This window comes from Macaca fascicularis, chromosome 7 (genome assembly GCF_037993035.2).
Source record: "Macaca fascicularis isolate 582-1 chromosome 7, T2T-MFA8v1.1".
NCBI lineage: Eukaryota > Metazoa > Chordata > Mammalia > Primates > Cercopithecidae > Macaca > Macaca fascicularis.
Window position 1 is genome coordinate 134,634,116 of NC_088381.1, and position 27,639 is coordinate 134,661,754.

General features: G+C 36.2%; 1 protein-coding gene across 44 annotated transcripts in view; it reads left to right on the top strand.

Moving 5' to 3' along the window:
- Positions 1-27,639, top strand: part of GPHN (gephyrin) — a 734,620-nt gene that overhangs the window by 293,347 nt on the left and 413,634 nt on the right. For all 44 annotated transcript variants that reach the window (XM_073997568.1, XM_073997563.1, XM_073997564.1 and 41 more), the window contains one exon: positions 24,599-24,656. Coding sequence is in view for 30 of the 44 variants with exons in the window: in XM_045397540.2 (XP_045253475.1) it covers positions 24,599-24,656 (58 nt within the window). In the remaining 14 variants the exon portion in view is untranslated. The remainder of the gene's footprint in view (positions 1-24,598; positions 24,657-27,639) is intronic.

The window sequence follows — 27,639 nt, forward strand, 5'->3', positions numbered from 1 at the left end:
GCATCCATGTCCCTACAAAGGACACAAACTCATCCTTTTTTATGGCTGCATAGTATTCCATGGTGTATATGTGCCACATTTTCTTAATCCAGTCTGTCACTGATGGACATTTGGGTTGATTCCAAGTCTTCGCTATTGTGAATAGTGCCGCAACAAACATACATGTGCATGTGTCTTTATAGCAGCATGATTTAAAATCCTTTGGGTATATCCCCAGTAATAGGATGGCTGGGTCAAATGGTATTTCGGGTTCTAGATCCTTGAGGAGTCGCCACACTGTTTTCCACAATGGATGAACTAGTTTACAGTCCCACCAACAGTGTAAAAGTGTTCCTATTACTCCACATCCTCTCCAGCACCTGTTGTTTCCTGACTTTTTAATGATTGCCATTCTAACTGGTGTGAGATAGTATCTCATTGTGGTTTTGATTTGCATTTCTCTGAGGGCGAGTGATGATGAGCATTTTTTCATGTGTCTGTTGGCTGCATAAATGTCTTTTGAGAAGTGTCTGTTCATATCCTTTGCCCACTTTTTGATAGAGTTCTTTGTTTTTTTTTTCTTGTAAATTTGTTTGAGTTCTCTGTAGGTTCTGGGTATTAGCCCTTTGTCAGATGAGTAGATTGCAAAAATTTTCTCCCATTCTGTAGGTTGCCTGTTCACTCTGATGGTAGTTTCTTTTGCTGTGCAGAAGCTCTTTAGTTTAATGAGATCCCATTTGTCAATTTTGGCTTTTGCTGCCGTTGCTTTTGGTGTTTTAGACATGAAGTCCTTGCCCATGCCTATGTCCTGAATGGTATTACCTAGGTTTTCTTCTAGGGTTTTTATGGTATTAGGTCTAACATTTAAGTCTCCAATCCATCTTGAATTAATTTTCGTATAAGGAGTAAGGAAAGGATCCAGTTTCAGCTTTCTACTTATGACTAGCCAATTTTCCCAGCACCATTTATTAAATAGGGAATCCTTTCCCCATTTCTTGTTTCTCTCAGGTTCGTCAAAGGTCAGATGGCTGTAGATGTGTGGTGTTATTTCTGAGGACTCTGTTCTGTTCCATTGGTCTATATCTCTGTTTTGGTACCAGTACCATGCTGTTTTGGTTACTGTAGGCTTGTAGTATAGTTTGAAGTCAGGTAGCGTGATGCCTCCAGCTTTGTTCTTTTGACTTAGGGTTGTTTTGGCAATGCGGGCTTTTTTGGTCCCATATGAACTTTAAAGCACTTTTTTCCAATTCTGTGAAGAAAGTCATTGGTAGCTTAATGGGGATTACATTGAATCTATAAATTACCTTGGACAGTATGGCCATTTTCACCATATTGATTCTTCCTATCCATGAGCATGGTATGTTCTTCCATTTGTCTGTGTCCTCTTTTATTTCACTGAGCAGTGGTTTGTAGTTCTCCTTGAAGAGGTCCTTCACATCCCTTGTAAGTTGGATTCCTAGTTATTTTATTCTCTTTGAAGCAATTGTGAATGCGAGTTCATTCATGATTTGGCTCTCTGTTTGTCTGTTATTGGTGTATAAGAATGCTTGTGATTTTTGCAAATTAATTTTGTATCCTGAGACTTTGCTGAAATTGCTTATCAGCTTAAGGAGATTTTGGGCTGAGACGATGGGGTTTTCTAAATATACAGTCATGTCATCTGCAAACAGGGACAATTTGACTTCTTCTTTTCCTAATTGAATACCTTTATTTCTTTCTCTTGGCTGATTGCCCTGGCCAGAACTTCCTACACTATGTTGAATAGAAGTGATGAGAGAGGGCATCCCTGTCTTGTGCCAGTTTTCAAAGGGAATGCTTCCAGTTTTTGCCCATTCAGTATGATATTGGCTGTGGGTTTGTCATAAATAGCTCTTATTAATTTGAGATACATTCCATAAATACCAAATTTATTGAGAGTTTTTAGCATGAAAAGCTGTCGAATTTTGTCAAAGGCCTTTTCTGCATCTATTGGGATAATCATGTGGTTTTTGTCTGTAGTTCTGCTTATATGCTGGATTACATTTATTGATTTGCATATGTTGAACCAGCCTTGCATCCCAGGGATGAAGCCCACTTGATCATGGTGGATAAGCTTTGTGATGTGCTGCTGGATTCAGATTGCCAGTATTTTATTGACGATTTTTGCATCGATGTTCATCAGGGATATTGGTGTAAAATTCTCTTTTTATGTTGTGTCTCTGCCAGGCGTTGGTATCAGGATGATGTTGGCCTCATGAAATGAGTTAGGGAGGCTTCCTTCTTTTTCTATTGATTGGAATAGTTTCAGAAGGAATGGTACCAGCTCCTCCTTGTACCTCTGATAGAATTCGAATGTCAATCTGTCTGGTCCTGGAATTTTTTTGGTTGATAGGTTATTAATTATTGCCTCAATTTCCGAGCCTGCTATTGGTCTATTCAGGGAATCACCTTCTTCCTGGTTTAGTCTTGGGAGAGTATATGTGTCCAGGAATTTATCCATTTCTTCTAGGTTTTCTAGTTTGTTTGTGTAGAGATGTTTTAGTATTCTCTGATGGTAGTTTGTATTTCTGTGGGGTCAGTGGTGATACCGCCTTTATCATTTTTTATTGCATCTATTTGATTCTTCTCTCTTTTCTTCTTTATTAGTCTCACTAGCAGTCTATCAATTTTGTTGATCTTTTCAAAAAACCAGCTCCTGGATTCATTGAGTTTTCGAAGGGTTTTTTTGTGTCTTTATCTCCTTCAGTTCTACTCTTAGTTATTTCATGCCTTCTGCTAGCTTTTGAATGTATTTGGTCTTGCTTCTCTAGTTCTTTTAATGGTGATGTTAGGGTGTCAATTTTAGATCTTTCCTGCTTTCTCTTGTGGGCATTTAGTGCTATAAATTGTCCTCTACACACTGCTTTAAATGTGTCCCAGAGATTCTGGTATGTTGTATCTTTGTTCTCATTGGTTTCAAAGAACATCTTTTTTTCTGCCTTCATTTCGTTATGTACCCAGTAGTCATTCGGGAGCAGGTTGTTCAGTTTCCATGTAGTTGAGCGGTTTTCATTGGGTTCCTTAGTCCTGAGTTCTTGTTTGATTGCATTGTAGTCAGAGAGACAGTTTGTTATAATTTCTGTTCTTTTACATTTGCTGAGGAGTGCTTTACTTCCAACTATGTGGTCGATTTTGGAATAAGTGCGATGTGATGCTGAGAAGAATGTATATTCTGTTGATTTGGGGTGGAGAGTTCTGTAGATGTCTATTAGGTCCACTTGGTGTAGATTGAGTTCAATTCCTGCATATCCTTGTTAACTTTCTATCTCGTTGATCTGTCTAATGTTGACAGTGGGGTGTTAAGGTCTCCCATTATTATTGTGTGGGAACCTAAGTCTCTTTGTAAGTCTGTAAGGACTTGCTTTATGAATCTGTGTGCTCCTGTATTGGGTGCATATATATTTAGGATAGTTAGCTCTTCTTGTTGAATTGTTCCCTATACCATTATATAATGGCCTTCTTTGTCTCTTTTGATCTTTGTTGGTTTAAAGTCTGTTTTATCAGAGACTGGGATTGCAACCCCTGCCTTTTTTTGTTTTCCATTTTCTTGGTAGTTCTTCCTCCATTCCTTTGTTTTGAGCCTATGTGTGTCTCTGCATGTGAGATGGGTCTCCTGAATACAGCAAACTGATGGGTCTTGAGTCTTTATCCAATTTGCCAGTCTGTGTTTTCATTGGACCATTTAGCCCATTTACATTTAAGGTTAATATTGTTATATGTGAATTTGATCCTGTCATTATGATATTAGGTGGTTATTTTGCTAGTTAGTTGATGCAGTTTCTTCCTAGCTTCAATGGTCTTTATATTTTGGCATGTTTTTGCAATGACTGGTACCAGTTGTTCCTTTTCATGTTTAGTGCTTCTTTCAGGATCTCTTGTAGGGCAGGCCTGGTGGTGACAAAATCTCTCAACATTTGCTTGTCTGTAAAGGATTTTATTTCTCCTTCTCTTATGAAACTTAGCTGGCTGGATATGAAATTCTGCATCGAAAATTCTTTAAGAATGTTGAATATTGGCCCCCACTTTCCTGGCTTGTAGAGTTCGTGCCGAGAGATCTGCTATTAGTCTGATGGGCTTCCCTTTGTGGGTAACTGGACCTTTCTCTCTGGCTGCCCTTAATTAACATTTTTTCCTTCATTTCAACTTTGGTGAATCTGACAATTTTGAGTTGCTCTTCTCAAGGAGTATCTTTGTGGCATTCTCTGTATTTCCTGAATTGGAATATTGACCTGCCTTGCTAGGTTGGGGAAGTGCTCCTGGATGATATCCTGCAGAGTGGTTTCCAACTTGGTTCCATTCTCCCCGTCACTTTCAGGCACACCGATCAGACGTAGATTTGGTCTTTTGACATAATCTCGTATTTCTTGGCGGCTTTGTTCATTTCTTTTTACTCTTTTTTCTCTACACTTCTCTTCTCGCTTCATTTCATTCATTTGATCTTCAGTCACTGATACTCTTTCTTCCAGTTGATCGAGTCGGTTACAGAAGCTTGTGCATTTTTCACGTAGTTCTCATGTCATGGTTTTCATCTCTATCAGTTTGTTTATGGACTTCTCTGCATTGGTTATTCTAGTTATCCATTCTTCCATTCTTTTTTTCAAGGTTTTTAGTTTCTTTGCGCTGGGTACGTAGTTCCTCCTTTAGCTCTGAGAAGTTTCATCGACTGAAGCCTTCTTCTCTCACTTGTCAAAGTGTTTCTCTTTCCAGCTGGATTCCATTGCTACCGATGAGCTGCGTTCCTTTGGAGGGGGAGATGCACTCTTATTTTTTTAATATCGAGCTTTTCTGCACTGTTTTTTCTCCATCTTTGTGGTTTTATGTACCCTGGTCTTTGATGATGGTGATGTACTGATGGGGTTTTGGTGTGGGTGTCCTTTCTGTTTGTTAGTTTTCCTTGTAACAGTTAGGACCCTCAGCTGCAGGTCTGTTGGAGTTTGCTTGAGGTCTACTCCAGACCCTGTTTGCCTAGGTATCAGCAGTGGAGCCTGCATAAGATAGAATATTGCTGAACAGGAAGTGTTGCTGTCAGATTCTTGCTCTGGAAGCTTTGTCTCAGAGGTGTAGCCAGCTGTGGGAGGTGTGAGGTGTCAGTCTGCACCTAGTAGGGGATGTCTCCCAGTTAGGCTACTCAGGGGTCAGGGACCCACTTGAGCAGGCAGTCTGTCCGTTTTCAGATCTCAACCTCCATGCTGGGAGAACCACTGCTCTCTTCAAAGTATTAGACAGGGATATTTACATCTGCAGAGGTTTCTGCTGTTTTTTGTTGAGCTATGCCCTGTGCCCAGAGGTGGAGTCTACAGAGGCAGGCAGGCAGGCCTCCTTGAGCTGCGGTGGGCTCCACCCAGTTTGAGCTTCCAGGCAACTTTGTTTACCTACTTAAGCCTCAGCAATGGTGGGCGCCCCTCCTCGAGCTGAAAGATCTAACTCCTTGCAGTTAGATCTCAGAATGCTGTGCTAGCAATGAGGGAGGCTCCATGAGCCTGGGACCCTCCAAGACAGGCACAGGATATAATCTCCTGGTGTGCCATTTGCTAAGACCCTTGGTAAAGCACAGTATTAGGGTGGGAGTGACTCAATTTTCCAGGTGTTGTGTGTCACGCTTTCCCTCGGCTAGGAAAAGGAATTCCCTTTCCCCTTTGCTTCCAGGGTGAGGTGATGCCTTGCCCTGCTTGGGCTCTGGCTCGTTGGGCTGCAACCGCTGTCCTGCACCCACTGTCCAGCATGCCCCAGTGAGATGAACCCGGTACATCAGTTGGAAATACTGGGAGCTGGAGGCTGGAACTGTTCCTATTCGGCCATCTTGGGCCCCCCCCCCCCCCACCACCAGGTTTTTTTTTAAATCGTTTTACTGATCAGGAAACTGATGCAAGAGAAATTAAGAAAACTTGCCTAAACTTACACAAAAATAAGTGCCAGGTCAGGGCTGAGATTCTGAAATAGGTAAACTGACTCCAGATTCTGTGCTTTTAACTTTCACACAGTATTCTGAGATAAATCCAGAGAAGTGGTGCAAACTTGAAACAGGTCTAAAAAGTTAAGCACAGAATGGATTGAGACTTTTAAAAAGCTGAAGGAAAAATATAGACAGTAACTTCTGTAGCTATATAGCATTAACAACAATCAATACATCACTTTTATAGAAATAATAGTACAAGTTTAAAATATAAAGATAATATAATTACTTATTGTATATTAGTATCCTAAGTTTAAAATATAATAAAAATTAAAGAATTACTTGACTTTTAAAAAGCTTTTTTCTTTTGCCCTCCTGTGAGGACAGTCATTATTATTTTAAAAAATAAGATAATCATGTTTAATAGTTGAGCATGTATGCACTTAGGTGCTTTAAATGAGTTAAAAAATACTATCAACCTGAACTACTATATATCCAGATAGTGAAAAAATAAACAAATAAAAAATAACATGTGATGTCAGAACCACTGTTATAATCTTTTAGAAATCTATTGATTATACTTGAGAAAAAAAGAACAGAAGGGGGAACCTTAATTGACCACCTCCCATTCTTTCTGATGTGAGAGGGTATGTCAAGTCAAAAAAGAACAGGTACTGACAAAGTTGCACAGAAAAGCGAACAGTTATCCACTGCTGATGGTAGTGTAAATTAATTTGCCCATTTTGGAAAGCAGTGTGGCAATTTTTGAAACAACTTAAAACAGAATTACTATTTGACCCAGCAATCCCATTATTGGATATATAACCAAAGGAATATAAATTCTTCTGCCATAAACACACGTGTATATGTATGTTCATTTCAGTACTTTTCACAATAACAAAGACATGGAATCAACCTAAATGCCCATCAGTGGGAGACTGGATAAAGGAATGAGAGCATGTCTTTTGCAGCAGCCATTGGAGCCAGAGGGTATTATCCTAAGTGAACTAATGCAGGAACAGAAAACCAAATGTCATATGTTCTCACTTAAAAGTGGAAAACATGGAGTACACATGGATACAAAGACAGGAGCAACAGACAGTGGGGCCTACTTGAGGGTAGAGTGTGGGAGGAGGGAGTGGAACGAAAATCTACCTATTGGGTACTCTGCGTATTACCTGGGTGACGAACTAATCAGTACACGAAACTCCCATGACACACAATTTACCTATATGACAGACCTGCACATGTACTCCTGAAACAGAAAAAAAAAGAATGACTGAATGTACACTATGATGGAAAAGCTGTATAATTTATTATTTACGTACAGTCATCTATTTAGAATGAAATATATATCTAGATAATTAACTTCAGCTGGTACATACTAGTTCTTCATTTCAATCTTTCTCATTCAGGAATTGATTAGAGACTCCATTTCCACCTGTGGTGGAGTAGCTTCTACGAAAACTAGCTAGAATAGATAAAACAATTGTTTGAAGGAATTGGAGAACAACCATTTTAAGCAGAACTTAAGGGATAATGGTTCTTGAGAGAACAGAATAGAAGCACTGGAAGTTAACTCCACATTTACCCTAACTTTTTCCCAGAGAGCATTTTTCAGTTCCTAGTATGGAAGACTGGAGTCCACGTGGAAAATGGCAATCTTTCTGTCATTAGCTAAGTTCAGCCAACTCTTAAGATGCATATCTATATGTACAAGTTGAAATTCGAGGAAATTCATAAATAAACAGAATTTGAGTGTCTGAACAAGTTAGCAGAAATTTCAGCAGCTGCATGCGACTGAGAAAAAAGGCTGAATTTTAAGCACTGCCAAGGCAGAAGGGCCTTGGTAAACTTAGTTGGAACACTAGAAGGACTACACTTTAGGAATGCAGGCAAAATACTGAAATAAAAGAGAAAAACTATATATATATATATATATTTTTATACTTTAAGTTCTAGGGTACATGTGCATAACGTGCAGGTTTGTTACATATGTATACTTGTGCCATGTTGGTGTGCTGCACCCATCAACTCGTCGGCACCCATCAACTCGTCAGCACCCATCAACTCGTCAGCACCCATCAACTCGTCATTTACATCAGGTATAACTCCCAATGCAATCCCTCCCCCCTGCCCCCTCCCCATGATAGGCCCGGGTGTGTGATGTTCCCCTTCCGGAGTCCAAGTGATCTCATTGTTCAGTTCCCACCTATGAGTGAGAACATGCGGTGTTTGGTTTTCTGTTCTTGTGATAGTTTGCTAAGAATGATGGTTTCCACCTGCATCCATGTCCCTACAAAGGACACAAACTCATCCTTTTTTATGGCTGCATAGTATTCCATGGTGTATATGTGCCACATTTTCTTAATCCAGTCTGTCACTGATGGACATTTGGGTTGATTCCAAGTCTTCGCTATTGTGACTAGTGCCGCAATAAACATACGTGTGCATGTGTCTTTATAGCAGCATGATTTATAATCCTTTAGGTATATCCCCAGTAATGGGATGGCTGGGTCATATGGTACATCTAGTTCTAGATCCTTGAGGAATCGCCATACTGTTTTCCATAATGGTTGAACTAGTTTACAATCCCACCAACAGTGTAAAAGTGTTCCTATTTCTCCACATCCTCTCCAGCACCTGTTGTTTCCTGACTTTTTAATGATCGCCATTCTAACTGGTGTGAGACGGTATCTCATTGTGGTTTTGATTTGCATTTCTCTGATGGCCAGTGATGATGAGCATTTTTTCATGTGTCTGTTGGCTGTATGAATGTCTTCTTTTGAGAAATGTCTGTTCATATCCTTTGCCCACTTTTTGATGGGGTTGTTTGTTTTTTTCTTGTAAATTTGTTTGAGTTCTTTGTAGGTTCTGGATATTAGCCCTTTGTCAGATGAGTAGATGAGAAAATTTTCTCCCATTCTGTAGGTTGCCTGTTCACTCTGATGGTAGTTTCTTTTGCTGTGCAGAAGCTCTTTAGTTTAATGAGATCCCATTTGTCAATTTTGGCTTTTGCTGCCGTTGCTTTTGGTGTTTTAGACATGAAGTCTTTGCCCATGCCTATGTCCTGAATGGTACTACCTAGGTTTTCTTCTAGGGTTTTTATGGTATTAGGTCTAACATTTAAGTCACTAATCCATCTTGAATTAATTTTCGTATAAGGAGTAAGGAAAGGATCCAGTTTCAGCTTTCTACTTATGACTAGCCAATTTTCCCAGCACCATTTATTAAATAGGGAATCCTTTCCCCATTTCTTGTTTTTGTCAGGTTTGTCAAAGATCAGATGGCTGTAGATGTGTGGTATTATTTCTGAGGACTCTGTTCTGTTCCATTGGTCTATATCTCTGTTTTGGTACCAGTACCATGCTGTTTTGGTTACTGTAGGCTTGTAGTATAGTTTGAAGTCAGGTAGCGTGATGCCTCCAGCTTTGTTCTTTTGACTTAGGATTGTCTTGGCAATGCGGGCTCTTTTTTGATTCCATATGAACTTTAAAGCAGTTTTTTCCAATTCTATGAAGAAACTCATTGGTAGCTTGATGGGGATGGCATTGAATCTATAAATAACCTTGGGCAGTATGGCCATTTTCACGAGATTGAGTCTTCCTATCCATGAGCATGGTATGTTCTTCCATTTGTTTGTGTCCTCTTTTATTTCACTGAGCAGTGGTTTGTAGTTCTCCTTGAGGAGGTCCTTTACATCCCTTGTCAGTTGGTTTCCTAGGTATTTTATTCTCTTTGAAGCAATTGTGAATGGAAGTTCATTCATGATTTGGCTCTCTGTTTGTCTGTTACTGGTGTATAAGAATGCTTGTGATTTTTGCACATTAATTTTGTATCCTGAGACTTTGCTGAAGTTGCTTATCAGCGTAAGGAGATTTTGGGCTGAGACAATGGGGTTTTCTAAATATACAATCATGTCATCTGGAAAGAAGGACAATTTGACGACTTCTTTTCCTAACTGAATACCCTTGATTTCTTTCTCTTGCCTGATTGCCCTAGCCAGAACTTCCAACACTATGTTGAATAGGAGTGGTGAGAGAGGGCATCCCTGTCTTGTGCCAGTTTTCAAAGGGAATTTTTCCAGTTTTTGCCCATTCAGTATGATATTGTCTGTGGGTTTGTCATAAATAGCTCTTATTATTTTGAGGTACGTTCCATCAATACCGCATTTATTGAGCGTTTTTAGCATGAAGGGCTGTTGAATTTTGTCAAAAGCCTTTTCTGCATCTACTGAGATAATCATGTGGTTCTTGTCTTTGGTTCTGTTTATATGCTGGATTATGTTTATTGATTTGCGAGTGTTGAACCAGCCTTGCATCCTAGGGATGAAGCCCACTTGATCATGGTGGATAAGCTTTTTGATGTGCTGCTGAATCCGGTTTGCCAGTATTTTATTGAGGATTTTTGCATCGATGTTCATCAGGAATATTGGTGTAAAATTCTCTTTTTTTGTTGTGTCTCTGCCAGGCTTTGGTATCAGGATGATGTTGGCCTCATAAAATGAGTTAGGGAGGATTCCCTCTTTTTCTATTGATTGGAATAGTTTCAGAAGGAATGGTACCAGCTCCTCCTTGTACGTCTGGTAGAATTCAGCTGTGAATCCACCTGATCCTGGACTTTTTTTGGTTGGTAGGCTATTAATTATTGCCTCAGTTTCAGAGCCTGCTATTGGTCTATTCAGGGATTCAACTTCTTCCTGGTTTAGTCTTGGAAGAGTGTCAATGTCCAGGAAATTGTCCATTTCTTCTAGATTTTCCAGTTTATTTGCGTAGAGGTGTTTATAGTATTCTCTGATGGTAGTTTGTATTTCTGTGCGGTTGTTGGTGATATCCCCTTTATCATTTTTTATTGCGTCAATTTGATTCTTCTCTCTTTTCTTCTTTATTAGTCTCGCTAGTAGTCTGTCAATTTTGTTGATCTTTTCAAAAAACCAACTCTTGGATTCATTGATTTTTTGGAGGGTTTTTTGTGTCTCTATCTCCTTCAGTTCTGCTGTGATCTTAGTTATTTCGTGCCTTCTGCTAGCTTTCGAATGTGTTTGCTCTTGCTTCTCTAGTTCTTTTAATTGTGATGTTAGAGTATCAATTTTAGATCTTTCCTGCTTTCTCTTGTGGGCATTTAGTGCTATAAATTTCCCTCTACACACTGCTTTAAATGTGTCCCAGAGATTCTGGTATGTTGTATCTTTGTTCTCATTGGTTTCAAAGAACATCTTTTTTTCTGCCTTCATTTCGTTATGTACCCAGTAGTCATTCGGGAGCAGGTTGTTCAGTTTCCATGTAGTTGAGCGGTTTTGATTGAGTTTCTTAGTCCTGAGTTCTAGTTTGATTGCACTGTGGTCTGAGAGACAGTTTGTTATAATTTCTGTTCTTGTACATTTGCTGAGGAGTGCTTTACTTCCAATTATGTGGTCAATTTTGGAGTAAGTGCGATGTGGTGCTGAGAAGAATGTATATTCTGTTGATTTGGGGTGGAGAGTTCTATAGATGTCTATTAGGTCTGCTTGCTGCAGAGATGAGTTCAATTCCTGGATATCCTTGTTACCAGCCATTGCAAAAACATGCCAAAATGTAAAGACCATCGAGGCTAGGAAGAAACTGCATCAACTAACGAGCAAAATAACCAGTTAATATCATAATGGCAAGATCAAGTTCACACATAACAATATTAACCTTAAATGTAAATGGACTAAATGCTCCAATTAAAAGACACAGACTGGCAAACTGGATAAAGAGTCAAGACCCATCAGTCTGCTGTATTCAGGAGACCCATCTCACATGCAGAGACATACATAGGCTCAAAATAAAGGGATGGAGGAAGATTTATCAAGCAAATGGAGAACAAAAAAAAGCAGGGATTGCAATACTAGTCTCTGATAAAACAGACTTTAAACCAACAAAGATCAAAAGAGACAAAGAAGGCCATTACATAATGGTAAAGGGATCAATTCAACAGGAAGAGCTAACTATCCTAAATATATATGCACCCAATACAGGAGCACCCAGATTCATAAGGCAAGTCCTTAGAGACTTACAAAGAGACTTAGACTCCCATGCATTAATAATGGGAGACTTCAACACTCCACTGTCAACATTAGACAGATCAACGAGAGAGAAAGTTAAAACTATAGTTTTAGATACTTACTAGTTACTCATTGCATTAAGATATGTCAAATGAAACACTAGACTCAGAAAAACAGAGTAAATGAACAGACAGTTCATTAGAAAAGAGCCACATTGAAATGCCCACAGAAAAATGAAAGGTAAAACCAAAGGAACCTAACATACGTATGGCACATGGTAAAAATGACTGACATTTGTGCAATATTCCCAGAAGGAGTATGGATAGACAGACTGATATAGAAACAATATTTGAAAAAATACTGATTGAGAATTTTGTAAAATTGAAGACATCAAAGCAAAAATTTAGGAAAGAAGATAAATTTTATATGCACATGTGTTTGTATATGTATATATACCCACACTTATATGCAAACACACACAAAGCAAGGCATACTATAATCAAGCTGCTGCAAAACAAAGAAAAAATTTCATTAATCTTGCCACTGCTTGCAGTCTTTTTAGAGCAGAGATTTTAGCAACTATAGTTTTCTTTCCTAAGTCCATTATCTCTCCCCCCCCCCCCCCCCAAAAAAAACAATTTAGCATCCCTGTTGATGGCTTTCAATATAGTTAGCTTCTCAACTTCCTTGGTCCTAATCCTCTCCTCAAATTCCACCTTTGTCTTTATAAGTACAGTGACTTCATATAAGCTTTTAATTTTTCAAACTATGTTTTCAAAAGAAAAGTAATATGAAAGAAAAGATTTATTTATAATCTTTCAAGATGCCTATTACGCATTTCTACTCATCTTATTCACTCTCTGTAGTAAGTGTGTAAGGCTATAAAGACTTGAATCTATAATTCCCTTAGTTAGTCCTCTCAGACTTCTAATGGGAAGAGGCTCCCTAGGACTTCTAAGGAAGGACAATGGGCTGTCTTTCCCCTGAATTTCTTTAATTTTTAAATTGCTAGTCACTATCCCTTTATATATTTCCCTGGTACTTTTTCAGTTTCTAATCCAGGCTGCCAAGGAGTACTAGAGAGATTATCATCCTTTCTATTTGTTCTATTGCAGACTCACTTTTTGAACAGAAAAAAAAAAGAAAAAAAAAGAAAAGAGGGAAAATAAAGTGAAAATAGTGAAAAATTCTGGGATTGAGCCTAGAGAAGTAGAAAGTGTTTTATCAGTAACTTCTGTCTTCTTAGTAAGACAGAGGGCAAATTTATCTGATATAGGTATGTGTTATAAGCTTGGGGGGAATATGGAAATTTGGAATTGCTATCAGAATACATAGAGTAATTGCTTTCAGAATAAACAGAATAGTTGCTACTCATGCCAGAAGATGTGTGAGCCAACTTCAGAGATAATCAGAAGAGTTGTCAATTATCAATCATGTTCAAGTCACAGTTAAATAGCATACATTTATAATAAATTATATCACTGATTCTCAGCAACATATAACAATGTTTGTATGTAGTGGGTGCTCAAAGGATTATTAAATAATTGCAATTGTCAGTAGTGTGTGTGGGACTGACTAAACAGACTAAAGAAGAGAATACTTGCACATATCAGGAAAAGATCTAATAGTCATAATGAATAGTGTTTTACAAATTGCCAAAAAAGTTTAAAAAATATAAATAAGAGTACACAAATGAAAACTATTCATAAATATGTAAATCTATTTGAGGAATTTGGAGTTAATCAGAGGAAAACTACAAAAATATACAAAGATTTAGAAAATCAAATTTATGAGAAAGATTAAAGTAACTGGGAATTTTTAAGTTACTAAAGATAAAACTGAGTAATGATCTAACCAACTAGTATACAGAGTTGGTATATATGGAGAGGAGTGTGGCCATCTGTTTGGTATATACATGCAAGACAGAGCAAAATTACATCAATATAAATTGCAAAATGAGGGATTTTAAAAATTATATCCTAATGGAAAAAAAGTGTATAGCATGAGAAATTAGAATAGATTACCAGAAAATTATAGAGAAGATAATCTCTCTTCTAAGTTACTGAAAACTAAAATTGATTTTTAAAAATTTTATTTTGTACCTACTTTATTCTAAACACTAAGCCAAGTTTTGGAACACAGAAATGAGTAGCTGACACTATTCCTGACTTTTCAATGTTCTGTAGGAAAAGAGCTATATGAGCAGTGAGTTTGAAAGCAGGACTTTTTATAATGATAAAAGGATCAATCCATTAGGGATACATGACCATTTCAAACATACATGTACCCAAAAACAGAGTTTCAAAATATATTAAGCAAAACCTGGCAGAATTAAAGGGACAAACAGACAATTGAACAATAATAGTTGGGGGCTTCAGTACCCCACTTTCAACAATGGATAGAACAACTTTGCAGAAGAACAAGACATTATAGTCCAGAGTTATACAGTACAACCATAGAAATAGGTACACAATAAAGGTAGAATATATGAGTTTATTTCTAAGCATTCGTGGGTGAAGGATTCATTAAGGGAATAGAAGATGAACGTCTGAAACAACTCCTCAAGGTAATTGACTAGTCATCTAGATTTTAAAAGATATATAATATACAAGTATATATATATGTATATATATTTGTCTGCTAGGATCATTAGAGAAGAGCATTTTAGACAGTGTGTAGAAAAATGTGGATATGTGTAAAAGTTTGTACCTTTGGTCAGCTATTTGTGACTTTGATTTGTTGAAACTTTAGTAAGTATACTGAAGTGGAATAAGGGACGATTGTAATACTGGGACATGAGGCTGAAGAGGTGTGATTCTGTCTCAAGACAGTGAAGCATATAGATAATGCTAGAGTACTTACAATAATTACCAATCATCTATGAAATATAGCAAATGTTAATTCTAATTATTCTTTCACTTCTTAAAGTGTATGTTAGTCAGGATCTCATCTGGTATAGTTTTTAAAAATATTTTTAAATATTTGATCCTATGTAGTGTTTTTAAAAATTATGTTACCTTTTTTAACTTTTATTTTATGTTCAAGGGTACATGTGCATGTTTGTTGTATAGGTAAACTCATGTCATAGGGGTTTGTTGTACAGATTATGTTGTCACCCAGGTATTAAGCCTAGTACCCATTAGTTATTTTTCCTGATCCTCTCCCTTCTCCCGCGCTCTACCCTCCAGTAGACCCCGGTGTGTGTTGTTCCCCTCTATGTGTTCATGTGTTCTCATCATTTAGCTCCTTCTTATAAATTAGAACATGTGGTATTTGGTTTTCTGTTCTTGCATTAGTTCACTTAGGATAGTGGCCTCCAGCTCCATGCAAGTCCCTGCAAAGGACGTTATCTTGTTCTTTTTTGTGGCTGCATAGTATTTCATGGTGTATATGTATATCCACATTTCTTTAGTCTACCATTGATGAGCATTTAGGTTGATTCTGTGTCTTTGCTATTGTGGATAGTGCTGTGATGAACATATACATTGCATGTGTCTTTATGATATAACGATTTATATTTCTTTGGGTATATACCCAGTAGTGGGATTGCTAGATCAAATGAGAGTTCTGTTTCAACTCTTCGAGGAATTGCCACGCTGCTTTCCGCAATGCTTGAATTAGTTTATACTCCCACCAACAGTGTATAAGTGTTTCTTTTTCTCTGAAACCTCACTAGCATCTGTTATTTTTTGATCGAGAACATCCTGGCTAACACGGTGAAACCTGGTCTCTACAAAAAATTAAAAAATTAGCCGGGCGTGCTGGCGGGCGTCTGTATTCCCAGATACTCAGGATGCTGTGCAGGAGAATGGCGTGAACCCAGGAGGTGGAGCTTGCAGTGAGCCAAGATTGCACCACTGCACTCAGGCCTGGGTGACAAAGCGAGATTCCGTCTCAAAAATATAAATAAATAAAAATAAATTTAAAATAAATAAATAAGTAACTCAGTCAAAAAGTACTGTGAGAAAGAAATAATTGCTGAATTATTAAAATAAATCAGTAACAGACATATCATTGAATTAGATATTCTCCATTTCTTGATTTTATAACTTTATTATTTGTTTTCTTAATATTGCATATTTTAAAATAAACCAGTGATAAACCATATTGCTAGGATATATAATTTCTTATAACAATGTTAGATTTTAAAAATTAGAACTAGAAGCTAGGGCTTTATGTTCTACCACAGGACTTTAAGCATAGAAAGCACTACAAATAATCATTTATAGAATTAATTGATTTTACATGTATGTTAAGAAAGGCTAGTTGTTTTGGCTTTATATTTAATAGAAACATGTTAATGAGGTTGAAATCCTTGGCATCATTCAGACAACAGGATCTTCCTGGGGGAAAAAAATAAGATAATGTTAGTTAATCTTAGTTAAAATGATTTCTGGCAGGAATTAAGCCAAATACAGTGATATTTTTAGAACATTCTGTTCTAAGCAAGACTAATTCATTAAACTTTACTGTGTAAATCAATATTTTGGCTTCTTATGGAAATCACTAAACACATGCTTGCTTCTTCAGTCAAAGTGAAAGCTTTAAGAGTAAAACACTGCCCAAAAAAAGACATCTATGAATTATTTTATAAAAGAAATCAATGTATATCATGTGGTATATGACAAAAATTTAGGATGAAGATTATTAAACATGCTGCTTCTTTTAGGCAAAGGATTTGCTGAAATCTTGGTGAAAATTCTCATGTTTAACTCCTTTGGCATGATTCATTAATACACCAAACATTTGTTAATTTGCCAAGCTTTGAGTACTTACTATGTGCCAGAAATGCAAAGGTAACTAAAATATTATATGTACCTTTATAATCTAATGGAGGATGTAGATCTCTAAGGAAATATTACAATAATGGGACAAACACTGTAATTTAGATATGAGTGAGGCACTATTCAATCAGCAGAGAAAGTGCTTATCTCTGCTTCTAGAGCTCAGATAAGTTTTCTGAAAGTTTTATTGAATCCTAAAAGATGGTTAGGAGTTTGTGGGCTGCAGAAGAACATTCAGGACAAGGGTAATATGAAGACATATGTTTAAGAAATGGATACATTTATGAAACTACTAATTGATCATTGCTAGAACATAGAAGGACTGTGAAATAATGAGACAAGAGATAGAACCAGGAATGAGGTTTATGAGGGAAATTTAACTTGTTAAGGTATTATGCATTACTTAAAGGTGTGGCATGTTGAAAAATTATATTTTAGAAGGATTAGACTTGAACATCTGTGATGAGGATATTATTAAAATGTGTTTCCAGATAAGTGACTTAGTCACTAATTGCCGTAGGAACTGAGAAAAAAGAATGCATCCAATATTTCCATATTTTTGACATGATTAATTATTTACCATAAAAAATTGGGGTAAACTAGAGGAAAAGCAGATTTCAATGGGGGCAGAAAATGAAAATATTTCTGAGCTACCCTGAATTACCTTTAAATATTACTTTTTTTTTTTTTTTGAGACAGAGTCTTGCTTTGTCACCAGGCTGGAGGGCAGTGGCGCAATTTCAACTCACTACAACCTCCGCCGCCCGAGTTCAAGCTATTCCCCTGCTTCAGCTTCCCAAGTAGCTGGGATTACAGGCACACGTCACTATATCTGGCTAATTTTTTTGTATTTTAGTAGAGACAGGGTTTCACCAAGTTGGCCAAGATGGTCTCTGTCTCCTGACCTTGTGATCCGCCTGCCTTGGCCTCCCAAAATTCTGGGATTACAGGCATGAGCCACCGTGCCTAACCAACATTACTATTCTTAAATGAACATGGACCAAGCATTTTTTCTGGAATAGTTTCTTAATGGCAGTAATCACTATCTACATATTTATTAATTTTGATTATAATGACATGTCATTCAGAAAAGTAGTAAAATTGAAAATATATTAAAGGAACTTATATTAAGGTAAGAAATGTATTATGACATTTAATAAAGTAAGTTAGGAGAGCCACATGTATTCATGTTTTATTTTGCAATTGCTGATAATACACAAAAGAAGGCATAGAACATTCTACAGGATAAATGGTAACATTAGCTCACACACACACACACACATATAAAACCTCTCAATACATTTAAAAAGATTGAAATCTTACAAAGTACGGTCTCTGACCACAAAAGAATAAATCTAAAACTCAACCAAAACAAAAAAAAAGAATTAGAAGTTAGAAAATTTACAATATGGAGAAATTAAACTCTTAAATAACCAGTGGTTTAAAGAAGAAATCACAAGTATAATTCAAAAATACCTTGAGGCAAATGAAAACAAAAACACAACATGTGAGAACTTATGGAATGTGGTGAAAGCAGTGCTCAGGGGGAAATTGCATTAAAAAGGTAGAAGCATCTTAAATTACCTTAACCTTATACCTTGATGAACTAGAAAAAGAAGAGAAAATAAACCCAAACTAGCAGATGGAGCTATGTAGGAGCAGGGATATTGTATGATATTGAAGTTAAGTTGGTATCAATTCAAACTAGATTGTTATAAATTCAGAATGTTAAATATATTTCTTCCCCATGATAATCACAAAGAAAATATCTAAAAGATATAGACAAAAGGAAATTAAAAGGGAGTCAAAATGATTCACTAGAAGAAAACATAAAAGAAAATAGCTAAACACATTAGAAGGCCGTAATGAAACAAAAGAAGGCAATAAAGATTAGAGTTGAAATAATCAAAAAACAACAAGGAGTAACAGAAATCAAAACTTATTTCTTTGAAAAGATCACCAGCCAGGCACTGTGGCTCATGCCTGTAACCCCAGCACTTTGGGAGGCCAAGGTTGGTGGATCACCTGAGGTCAGGAGTTCGAGACCAACCTGGACAACATGGTGAAACCCCATCTCCACTAAAACTGCAAAAATTAGCCAGGCATGGTGGCAGGCGCCTGTAATCCCAGCTACTTGGGAGGCTGAGGTAGGAGAATCATTTGAACCTAGGAGGTGGTGGTTACAGTGCTGAGATCGTACCACTACACTCCACCCTGGGCAACAGAGCGAGACTCCTCTCAGAAAAAAAAAAAGAAAAGAAAAGATCGTCAAAATTGACAAACTGTTAGCCAGGTTGACTTAGGGAAAAATTGAGAAGATCAAACACTAAAATCAGAAATTAAAGTGGGAACATTACTACTGACCTTACAGAAATAAAAAGGATTATAAGAGAATACTATGTACAATTGTATGCCAACAAATTAGATAATTTAGATGAAATGGACAAATTCTTAGAAACCAATGAATTACCCAAAAGAGTTAACACCAGTCTGTCCTAAACTCTTCTGAAACATATAAGAGGAGAGAATGCTTTCTTATTCTGTGAGGCCAGCATTACTTTGCTACCAAAGCCAGATTAACACATCACAAGAAAGGAAAATTACATATCAGTATCCCTTGTGAATATAGATGCGAAAACACTAGCAAACGGAATGCAACAGCATATTAAAAGGATTATATACTATGACCAATTAGGAATATACCAGGAATGCAAGAGTGGTTCAACATAAGAAAATCAATTACTGTAATATAGTATGTTAATAGAATGAATGAAAACAAAAAACATGATCATCTTATTTGACAAACAAAAAACTTAACAAAAATCCAACAACACACTTCTATGGTAAAAACATGTAGAACACCAAGAAAAGAAGGGAATTTCCTTAACATGATAAGTAGGCATCTATGAAAAGCCCACAGCTAACATCATTATACTCAGTGATGAGAAAAAGGTTTTCTCCTTATATCAGGAACAAGGCAGATATTCTTGTTTTCACTATTGCTGTTCACCATTGTACTGCAGGTTCTAGTCAGAACAGGCAGACAAAAAAAGGCATCTACATTGGAAAGGAAGAAGTAAAACTATGTCTGTTCACAGATAACATGCTGCTACATATAAAACGTTTTTTATCACAAGAAAGCTACTAGAGCCAATAAATGAGTTCAGCAAAGTTGCAGGATACAAGCTGAGTACACAAAAATCATTTGTGTTTCTATATACCAGCAATAAATCCAAACTGGAAATAAAAACTATTCCATTTAAAATAGCATCTGAAAATCCCTTGAAATAAATTTAACCAAGGAGGTGAAAGACATTGAAAATTACAAAATATTGCTGAAGGAAATTAAAGAAGACCTAAATAAGTGGAAAAGTATCTCATGTTTATGGAATGAAAGAGTTGATTTTTTTGTTTGTTTTTTGAGACGGAGTCTGGCTTTGTTGCCCAGGCTGGAGTGCAGTGGCGCCATCTTGGCTCACTGAAACTCTGCCTCCGGGGTTCACACCATTCTCCTGCCTCAGCCTCCCGAGTAGCTGGGACTACAGGTGCCCGCCACCACACCCAGCTAATTTTTTGTATTTTTAGTAGAGACACAGTTTTCACCCTCTTAGCCAGGATGGTCTCTATCTCCTGTCCTCGTGATCTGTCTGCCTCGACCTCCCAAAGTGCTGGGATTACAGGCATGAGCCACCATGCCTGACCAAGTTAATATTTTTAAAATGTCTACTACCCAAAGTTATCTACAGACTCAATATAGTTCCTATCAATATTCTAGTAGTCATTTTTTTTTTCAGAAATGGAAAAGCCAAACCTAAAATTTCTATGAGGTCCCTAAAATTTCAAGGTGTCCCAAGTAGTCAAGACAGTTTTGAAAAAGGACAATATTGGCACACTCACACTTCCCAGCTTCAAAGCTTAGACTAATCAAGACAGCCTGGTATTGACATAAAGACCTATAGACCAATGGAATACAACTGAAGATATAGAAATGAACCCATGCATCTGTGGCCAATTGAATTTTGACAAGGGTGCCAAGTCAAAACTGTGACCATAGCTTTGAGAAAGGAAATTTCCTCAACAACCAAATTTTAACATGGAAAATAAATAACTTGAAACCATACCTCACACCATATAGAAAAATGAACTCTAAATGGATTAATGACCTAAATACAAGAGCTAAAACCATAAAACTCTTTGAAGAAAACAGGGATAAATCTTTATTGCCTTGGGTTTGGCAGTGGATTTGTATATATGACACCAATAACATGAGCAACAAAAGAAAAAAATAGATGAAGTAGACTTCGTCAGAATTTAAGTTTTGTGCATCAAACAACATTATCAAGAAAGTGAAAAGACAACCTATAGAATGGGAGAAATATTTTAAAACCATATATCTGATAAGGGTTTAAAATTCAGAATATGTAAAGAACTTGAACAACTCAACAACTACAAAAAAAACAAATTTTAAATGGGTAGAGGACTTGTTATCCAAAGATAACACAAATGGCCAGTAAAAGATAAAAAGATCCTCAGCATCACTAGTCATTAGAGAAATGCAAATTCAAGCCACAATGAGAGGCTACTTCACACCCACTAAGATGGCCATTTAATGAATATAACAACTTGACAAGGATGTGGAAATTGGACCCTCATATATTGCTCATAGGAATATATAATACAGCCACTGTGAAAAACAACTTGGTGGTTTCTCAGAAAGCTAGACATAGAATGACAAAGCAACTCTACCTCCTAGGTATATTCCCCAAAAACTTAAAAAGAGGGACTCAAACAGACACTTATATGCCCGTATTCATCATAACATCATTCACAATAGCCAAAAGATGGAAACAATCCAAGCATCCATTAACAGCTGAATGGATAAATAAAATGTAGTGTGCATATGTAATGAAGTATTATTCAGCCATAAAAGGGAATAAAGTTCTGCTACATGTTACAACATGAAAGAATTTTGAAAACATTATGCTTAATGATATAAGCCAGACACAATAGGACAAATGTTGAATGATTCTACTTACGTCACGTGTCTAGAACAGGCAAATTCGCAGAAACAGAAAGTAGATTAGAGGTTACCAGGAGCTGGGGTGGGAGGTAAATGAAGAATTACTGCTTAATGTTTACAGTTTCTGTTTTGAGTGGTGCAAACGTTTTGGAAATAGTAATGATATACAATACTGTGAATGTATTTAATGCCACTGAATTGCACACTTTAAAATGGTCAAAATGCAGCTGGACGTGATGGCTCCTGCCTGTAATCCCAGCACTTTGGGAGGCCAAGGCAGGTGGGTCACGAGGTCAGGAGATGAGACCATCTTGATCAACATGGTGAAACCTCGTCTCTACTAAAAATATAAAAATTAGTCAGGTGTGGTGGCATGTGCCTGTAGTCCCAACTACTCAGGAGACTGAGGCAGGAGAATCGCTTGAACCCAGGAGGCGGAGGTTGCAGTGAGCTGAGATCGCACCACTGCACTCCACCCTGGGCAACAGAGCAAGACTCTGTCTCAAAAAAAAAAAAAAATGTGTATGTATGTGTATATATATATATATTTATGTGTAGTATTTCAACTATTACTACCACTATCACTGCCAATGTAATACTATTTTTATATATTGACTAGAGTAAAATAGAACTATATTTTACGCCAGAGTGAATTCTTTCTTCAACAATGAGAAGGACACTGTAATATAATAGAAAGAACATAAAATTTGGAGTGAGTTATTATCTAGGCCTCAGTGCAGTAACTGTGCAATACTGATAGCATATTAAACTATCTGTGCTTAATGAAGTCATGAAAATAGAAATGTCATTTTCAGAAATCAGTTCAAAGGTAAAAACTACTAGTTGGTAAAGTTTTCCTTATTTTGGTTATAGTCAGGTAATGGAAAGAAATGATGGGCTGAAGTAGGTTTATTAGTGAACAGGTATTTTTAATAATGTATATGTCTCACTTGTTTCTATTAGTTTTTTTCTAGATTGTTTCTATATTCTGGGATTTTTTCTCGTTTTTACCTCAGCTTTCATCTTCTTTCTCATTTCTATGTTCAGCATAATATGGAATTCCTCCAAATTTCCTCCATTATTTAGCCACTTGATCTTATAGCTATCTTACTATGATCTTGTTTGTTACATTACTGGTATACCTCATATGAAGTGAATTAAGTTAAAATTCATTTGTGTTTCCACCATTTAATCATGGTATTTTAAGTGTAAGAAATAATTCTCAAATCAAGATTTGGATACGCACTTTGGGAGGCTGAGGCGGGGGCATCACGAGGTCAGGAGATCAAGACCATCCTGGCCAACATGGTGAAACCCTGTCTCTAATAAAAATACAAAAATTAGCTGGCGTGGTGGCGCGTGCCTGTAATCCCAGCTACTCGGGAGGCTGAGGCAGGAGAATCGCTTGAACCTGGGAGGCGGGGTTGCAGTGAGCCAAGATCACGCCGCTGCACTCCAGCCTGGTGACATAGTAAGACTCTGTCAAAAAAAAAAAAAAAAAAAAAAAAAGATTTGAACACTAGTTTCTTTAGTAAGAATAAGTGGTAATAAATATTAAAGAGTTTTAATGCATATTTAATACAAATCATTTGGTTGGAATTTTTTTTTTAATGGAAACCAGAATGGTATTTATTATTTTACATTTGGGAGAGGAGATATCCTAAAGGGTCCATAATACATAAGTCTCTTACGTATGATACTCCTTTTTTTCTTACTGAGGTGCTTACAAGCTTAGATAAGTAATCAGAAGGTTCCTTGGTAAGCACTGAATTAGAACAAAGGCAGTTAGGTAATTTGGAGTGTATTAGCCTAGAGTACCTGATAGAGATGTAATAGGAGCCACAACCCTGTATGTAATTTTAAAGTTTCTAAGTAGCCACATTTTAAAAAGTGAAAAGAAACAGATGAAATTAACTTTAATAATATATTTAACCCAATATGTCTAAAATGTTATTTTAACATGTAGTCAATATATTAAAATTATTCTGTTTTTCATACTAAGTATTCAAAATCTGGTGTATATTTTACACTTTTGTACATCTCAACTCATTCATTTGCTAGTTCCTTCAGTTGCTTAAGAAAAATTACTGAATGTTCCTGTCTCAATTTCCCCATTTTTATAATAGAGAGAATTGCAAGGATTAAATTAGATAATATATGATACATACCTAGCACATGATCTTATATGAAGCTTAGTTGCTTTCTAAAAAATATTTCAAACAGGTGAATATGACATATAATGGCATCACTGTCTTTAAGGATTAAATTATCTGTAACTCCCAAATTTTCATCTCTTCCCCTTGGACAGTGCTGGGCACACACATCTTTCTGACTCCCGGTTCAAATTACTTGAAAAAAGGAGCAAAATCAATGTTCGTTCACCAGTTGTAGCACATGTACCACACTAATGCAAGATGTTAATAACAAGGGAAACAAAGTCATGGAGAAGGGAGGGCGGGAATATGTGAATGCTCTTCTGCTCTATTTTTCTGTAAACCTAAAGCTACTATAAAAAGTAAAAAGCTATGATTTCTTTCTTAAAAAAGTCAAACATGTTTGCTGTCAGTTCCTGATGCATGTTAGCTGTGACAGAATACAGCAGTAAAAGTGACAGTTTCAGCATTATTAAAGTCATCAATAAGAGGAGTTTAGTTATGGGTAAAAATCAACAATATTTTCTCTTTTGGTAGTCATTCATTATCTACCTCTTTTAAACTAATACATGGAAAATGTATGCACAAAATGTTTGTTTTTCCTCCATGGTTGTTGGGGTGAATACTGAGAGTTATTGGTAGCATTCTGATGGTAATGGCAGAAATCTTTTATACTTTTAAAACACTATTGCTGGTTTTGAGAATATTTTCTTCTTCTAATTTCAGGTTGGGTGGGACTATATCAGCATACAAGATAGTACCAGACGAAATAGAAGAAATCAAGGTATAGTATGGCGTTTTTCACCTCTACAAAGACTTAGCATCTTGATGAGGGGTGGGGAAGAATTGCTTTTTCTTTATGCCATTGATCTTTGGCTATGTTAGAATATTATTTAATTCTAAGTTATCGTTGTTGAATTAAAAATTTATATATATCAGATAATCACCATCAGACTTATCTGCTATTTGCAATGAATTTCTGACTAAAATATTAGGAGAATCAAAAAGGAACCCTTTCCTGTGCAGTTCATTAAAAATCTACATATGAAAACACTGTATATAAGCATTGGTGTGCATAATGGGTTATCTTTTTATCTTGTTGCAATTTCTTTTCCCTATAAGTCTTCACCACTTTTAAATATCTGTCTTTTAGTACATATTTTTCTGGGTTCCTTTGAAAACACAGTATGCCAATTTCAATTGAAAATTTACATTACAGTAATGAAAAATTGACTTACTCTTTAAAAATTAGAGCATTATGATATTCTTCTGTCTCTTAACATTTTACTAAGTCTTATGGAATATTAATCTCCTAACATAATGTATTGTTTTTTTCAAAAGCAAGATTGAATAATTGGATAGTAATAATGAAGGAGAAACAATACTGGTTAAATGTTAACAATGACATGTAAAGATCTCAACAAATCATTAAGCTTGATTTGATTAAACTTTTCAATATCAAGTTCAATAAATTCAAATCTTTCAGTAAATTCAAATTCAATTCAAAATAATTATTCTATGACTCAAGGGGCTTTTTTTTTTTTTTTTTTTTTTTTTTTTTTTGAGACAGAGTCTCGCTCTGTCACCCAGGCTGCAGTGCAGTGGCATGATCTCAGCTCACTGCAACCTCCAACCTCCTGGGTTCAAGTGATTATCCTGCCTCAGCCTCCTGAGTAGCTTGAATTATAGGCACGTGCCACCACACCCGGCTAATATTTTTTTTTAATTTTATTTTAGTAGAGACAGGTTTTTGCCAAGTTGGCCAGGATTGTCTTGAACCCCTGACCTCAGGTGATCCACCCACCTCGGCCTCCCAAAGTGCTGGGATTAAGGGTGAGCCACTGCACCTGGCCTCAAGGGACATTTTTAAAAAGAAAAAATCTTGTAATTTGTTTGCATTATTTTTAAATCGAGTAAGCCCATTGATCCATTATATGATACACTATTAGCTTCAATATGCCAAGCGTTCTAATGTATGGTCAACATCAGAAATTAATATGGTAATTAATATTCTAGCTTTAAAAAATTTTTCAAGAAATTTATTCCAACTTTGTGTGAACTCATAAAATATTTTAGCTAGGAGGAACTTTAGGTCTAATCCAGGTCTCTCATTTTTCATATGAGGAAATTGAAATGAATAAAGATTTTTTTTGACATTCAATAATGACTTCTAAAAATATCAAGTGTTGTTAAAGGGTTGGAAAAGCATGAGGATATTACTTCTTGAAATACATTTTATAATGACCCAAAAATTGAACTCTAGAAACTTTAAGCAATTAATAAATATATAAATAATTAAGCTACATTTATGTAAAGAATATTGAATTGAAATTACATATTACAAAGGCACCCTCTCTGATAATACAATTAAAGTATGTGTTAACTGATGAAGGTAAACCAAGAGTTTTATGGAAATACACAGGAGGGACACCTGGACATTGGAAAAAGTAAATCAGGTTTCCAAGAGGTAACCCCCAGGAAATTGGAGTTTTATACAGAAGCATAAACATGAAATAATAGGATACCGGATTATAGGGTATAAATAAAGACTGGTAAGATAAAGGGCTGGAAGCAGGCCTTTATCCCATGTTAAGAAGTTTGGTTTTGATCCTGAAAATTATGGGATTCCTTTATGTGATTTTTAAGGAAGAAAGTAACATAATCATTTTGGTACTTTTTTAAAGCCTTACTATGATGAGTAAGAAAAATGATTTTAGCAGAGAAGAGGTTTTACCTAGATGGAAGGAGACCAGGTTGCAGGAATGTAGGCACAAAATGATTAGAACCTGAACTTAAGCATTGACAGTGAGACTAGAGAAGAAAACAAGATTTGAAAAATATTATTTAAGAAAGTAGAATCAAAAATACTTGATAATTTATTGGATGTTTAGGGGAAAATGGAAAGATTGACTCAGATTTCTGGCTTGGGAAATTGAGTAGATGGTGTTGCTGTTAACTTAAAAAGGATGTTTTGGAGACAGAATATTATTAATAGGAAAAAGGATGTTTTGGACTTACTGAGTTTGAGGTCCCTCTCAGATTACCAAATATCCAATAAGTCATTGGATAAATCAGCCTGGAACTCAGAAGAGAAATACAATCTAGTAATTGATATTAAGGTTTGTCCTCATACAAGAGAGTTAATTGAGGACATGCTAGTCAGTGAATGGAATCTCACAGAAAAGTTATATGAGTTATTAAAATTGGGTTGAAGATGCAGCCTTAAAGAAGACTTACCCTAAAGGCAGAATATTAATATATTCTTTAATTAGTTTAATTAGCAGGAATGTTGCCTATTTTTAAATAGTGATTTTTTTCCTAAAGGAATCAGTTTTTTTCATTGTGCATGCTTTTTTTATTTTAGAGTTGTAAGAGTTATCCCTCAGGAGATTCCTTTAAAAAAAAAAAGCAGGATTCATGGATGATAGGTAACATAATTTTTCCATCGATTACTGGTATTATATCTAAAATAACTTCAGAGAGTTTGAGGCTTGAGGCATAAAAAAAAAATGAGGAATTCATCTTGCTTTCAGAGTACTCAAAGAAAAACTCTTCTAAAACATTTCACTAATACTTGATGGCACATTAGCATTTTCAGCTAAAATCAATTATAATCATTTTTGTTTTGACTGAAAGGAATGTGAAGCATACGGATGTAATGTTCATTCAGTTGTGTAGTATCTGAGTAATCTTAAATTGTCTAAACAGAGCAATTGAGTTTGAATTTGATACACTATCTATAGTATATACCATGTATAAAATAAATA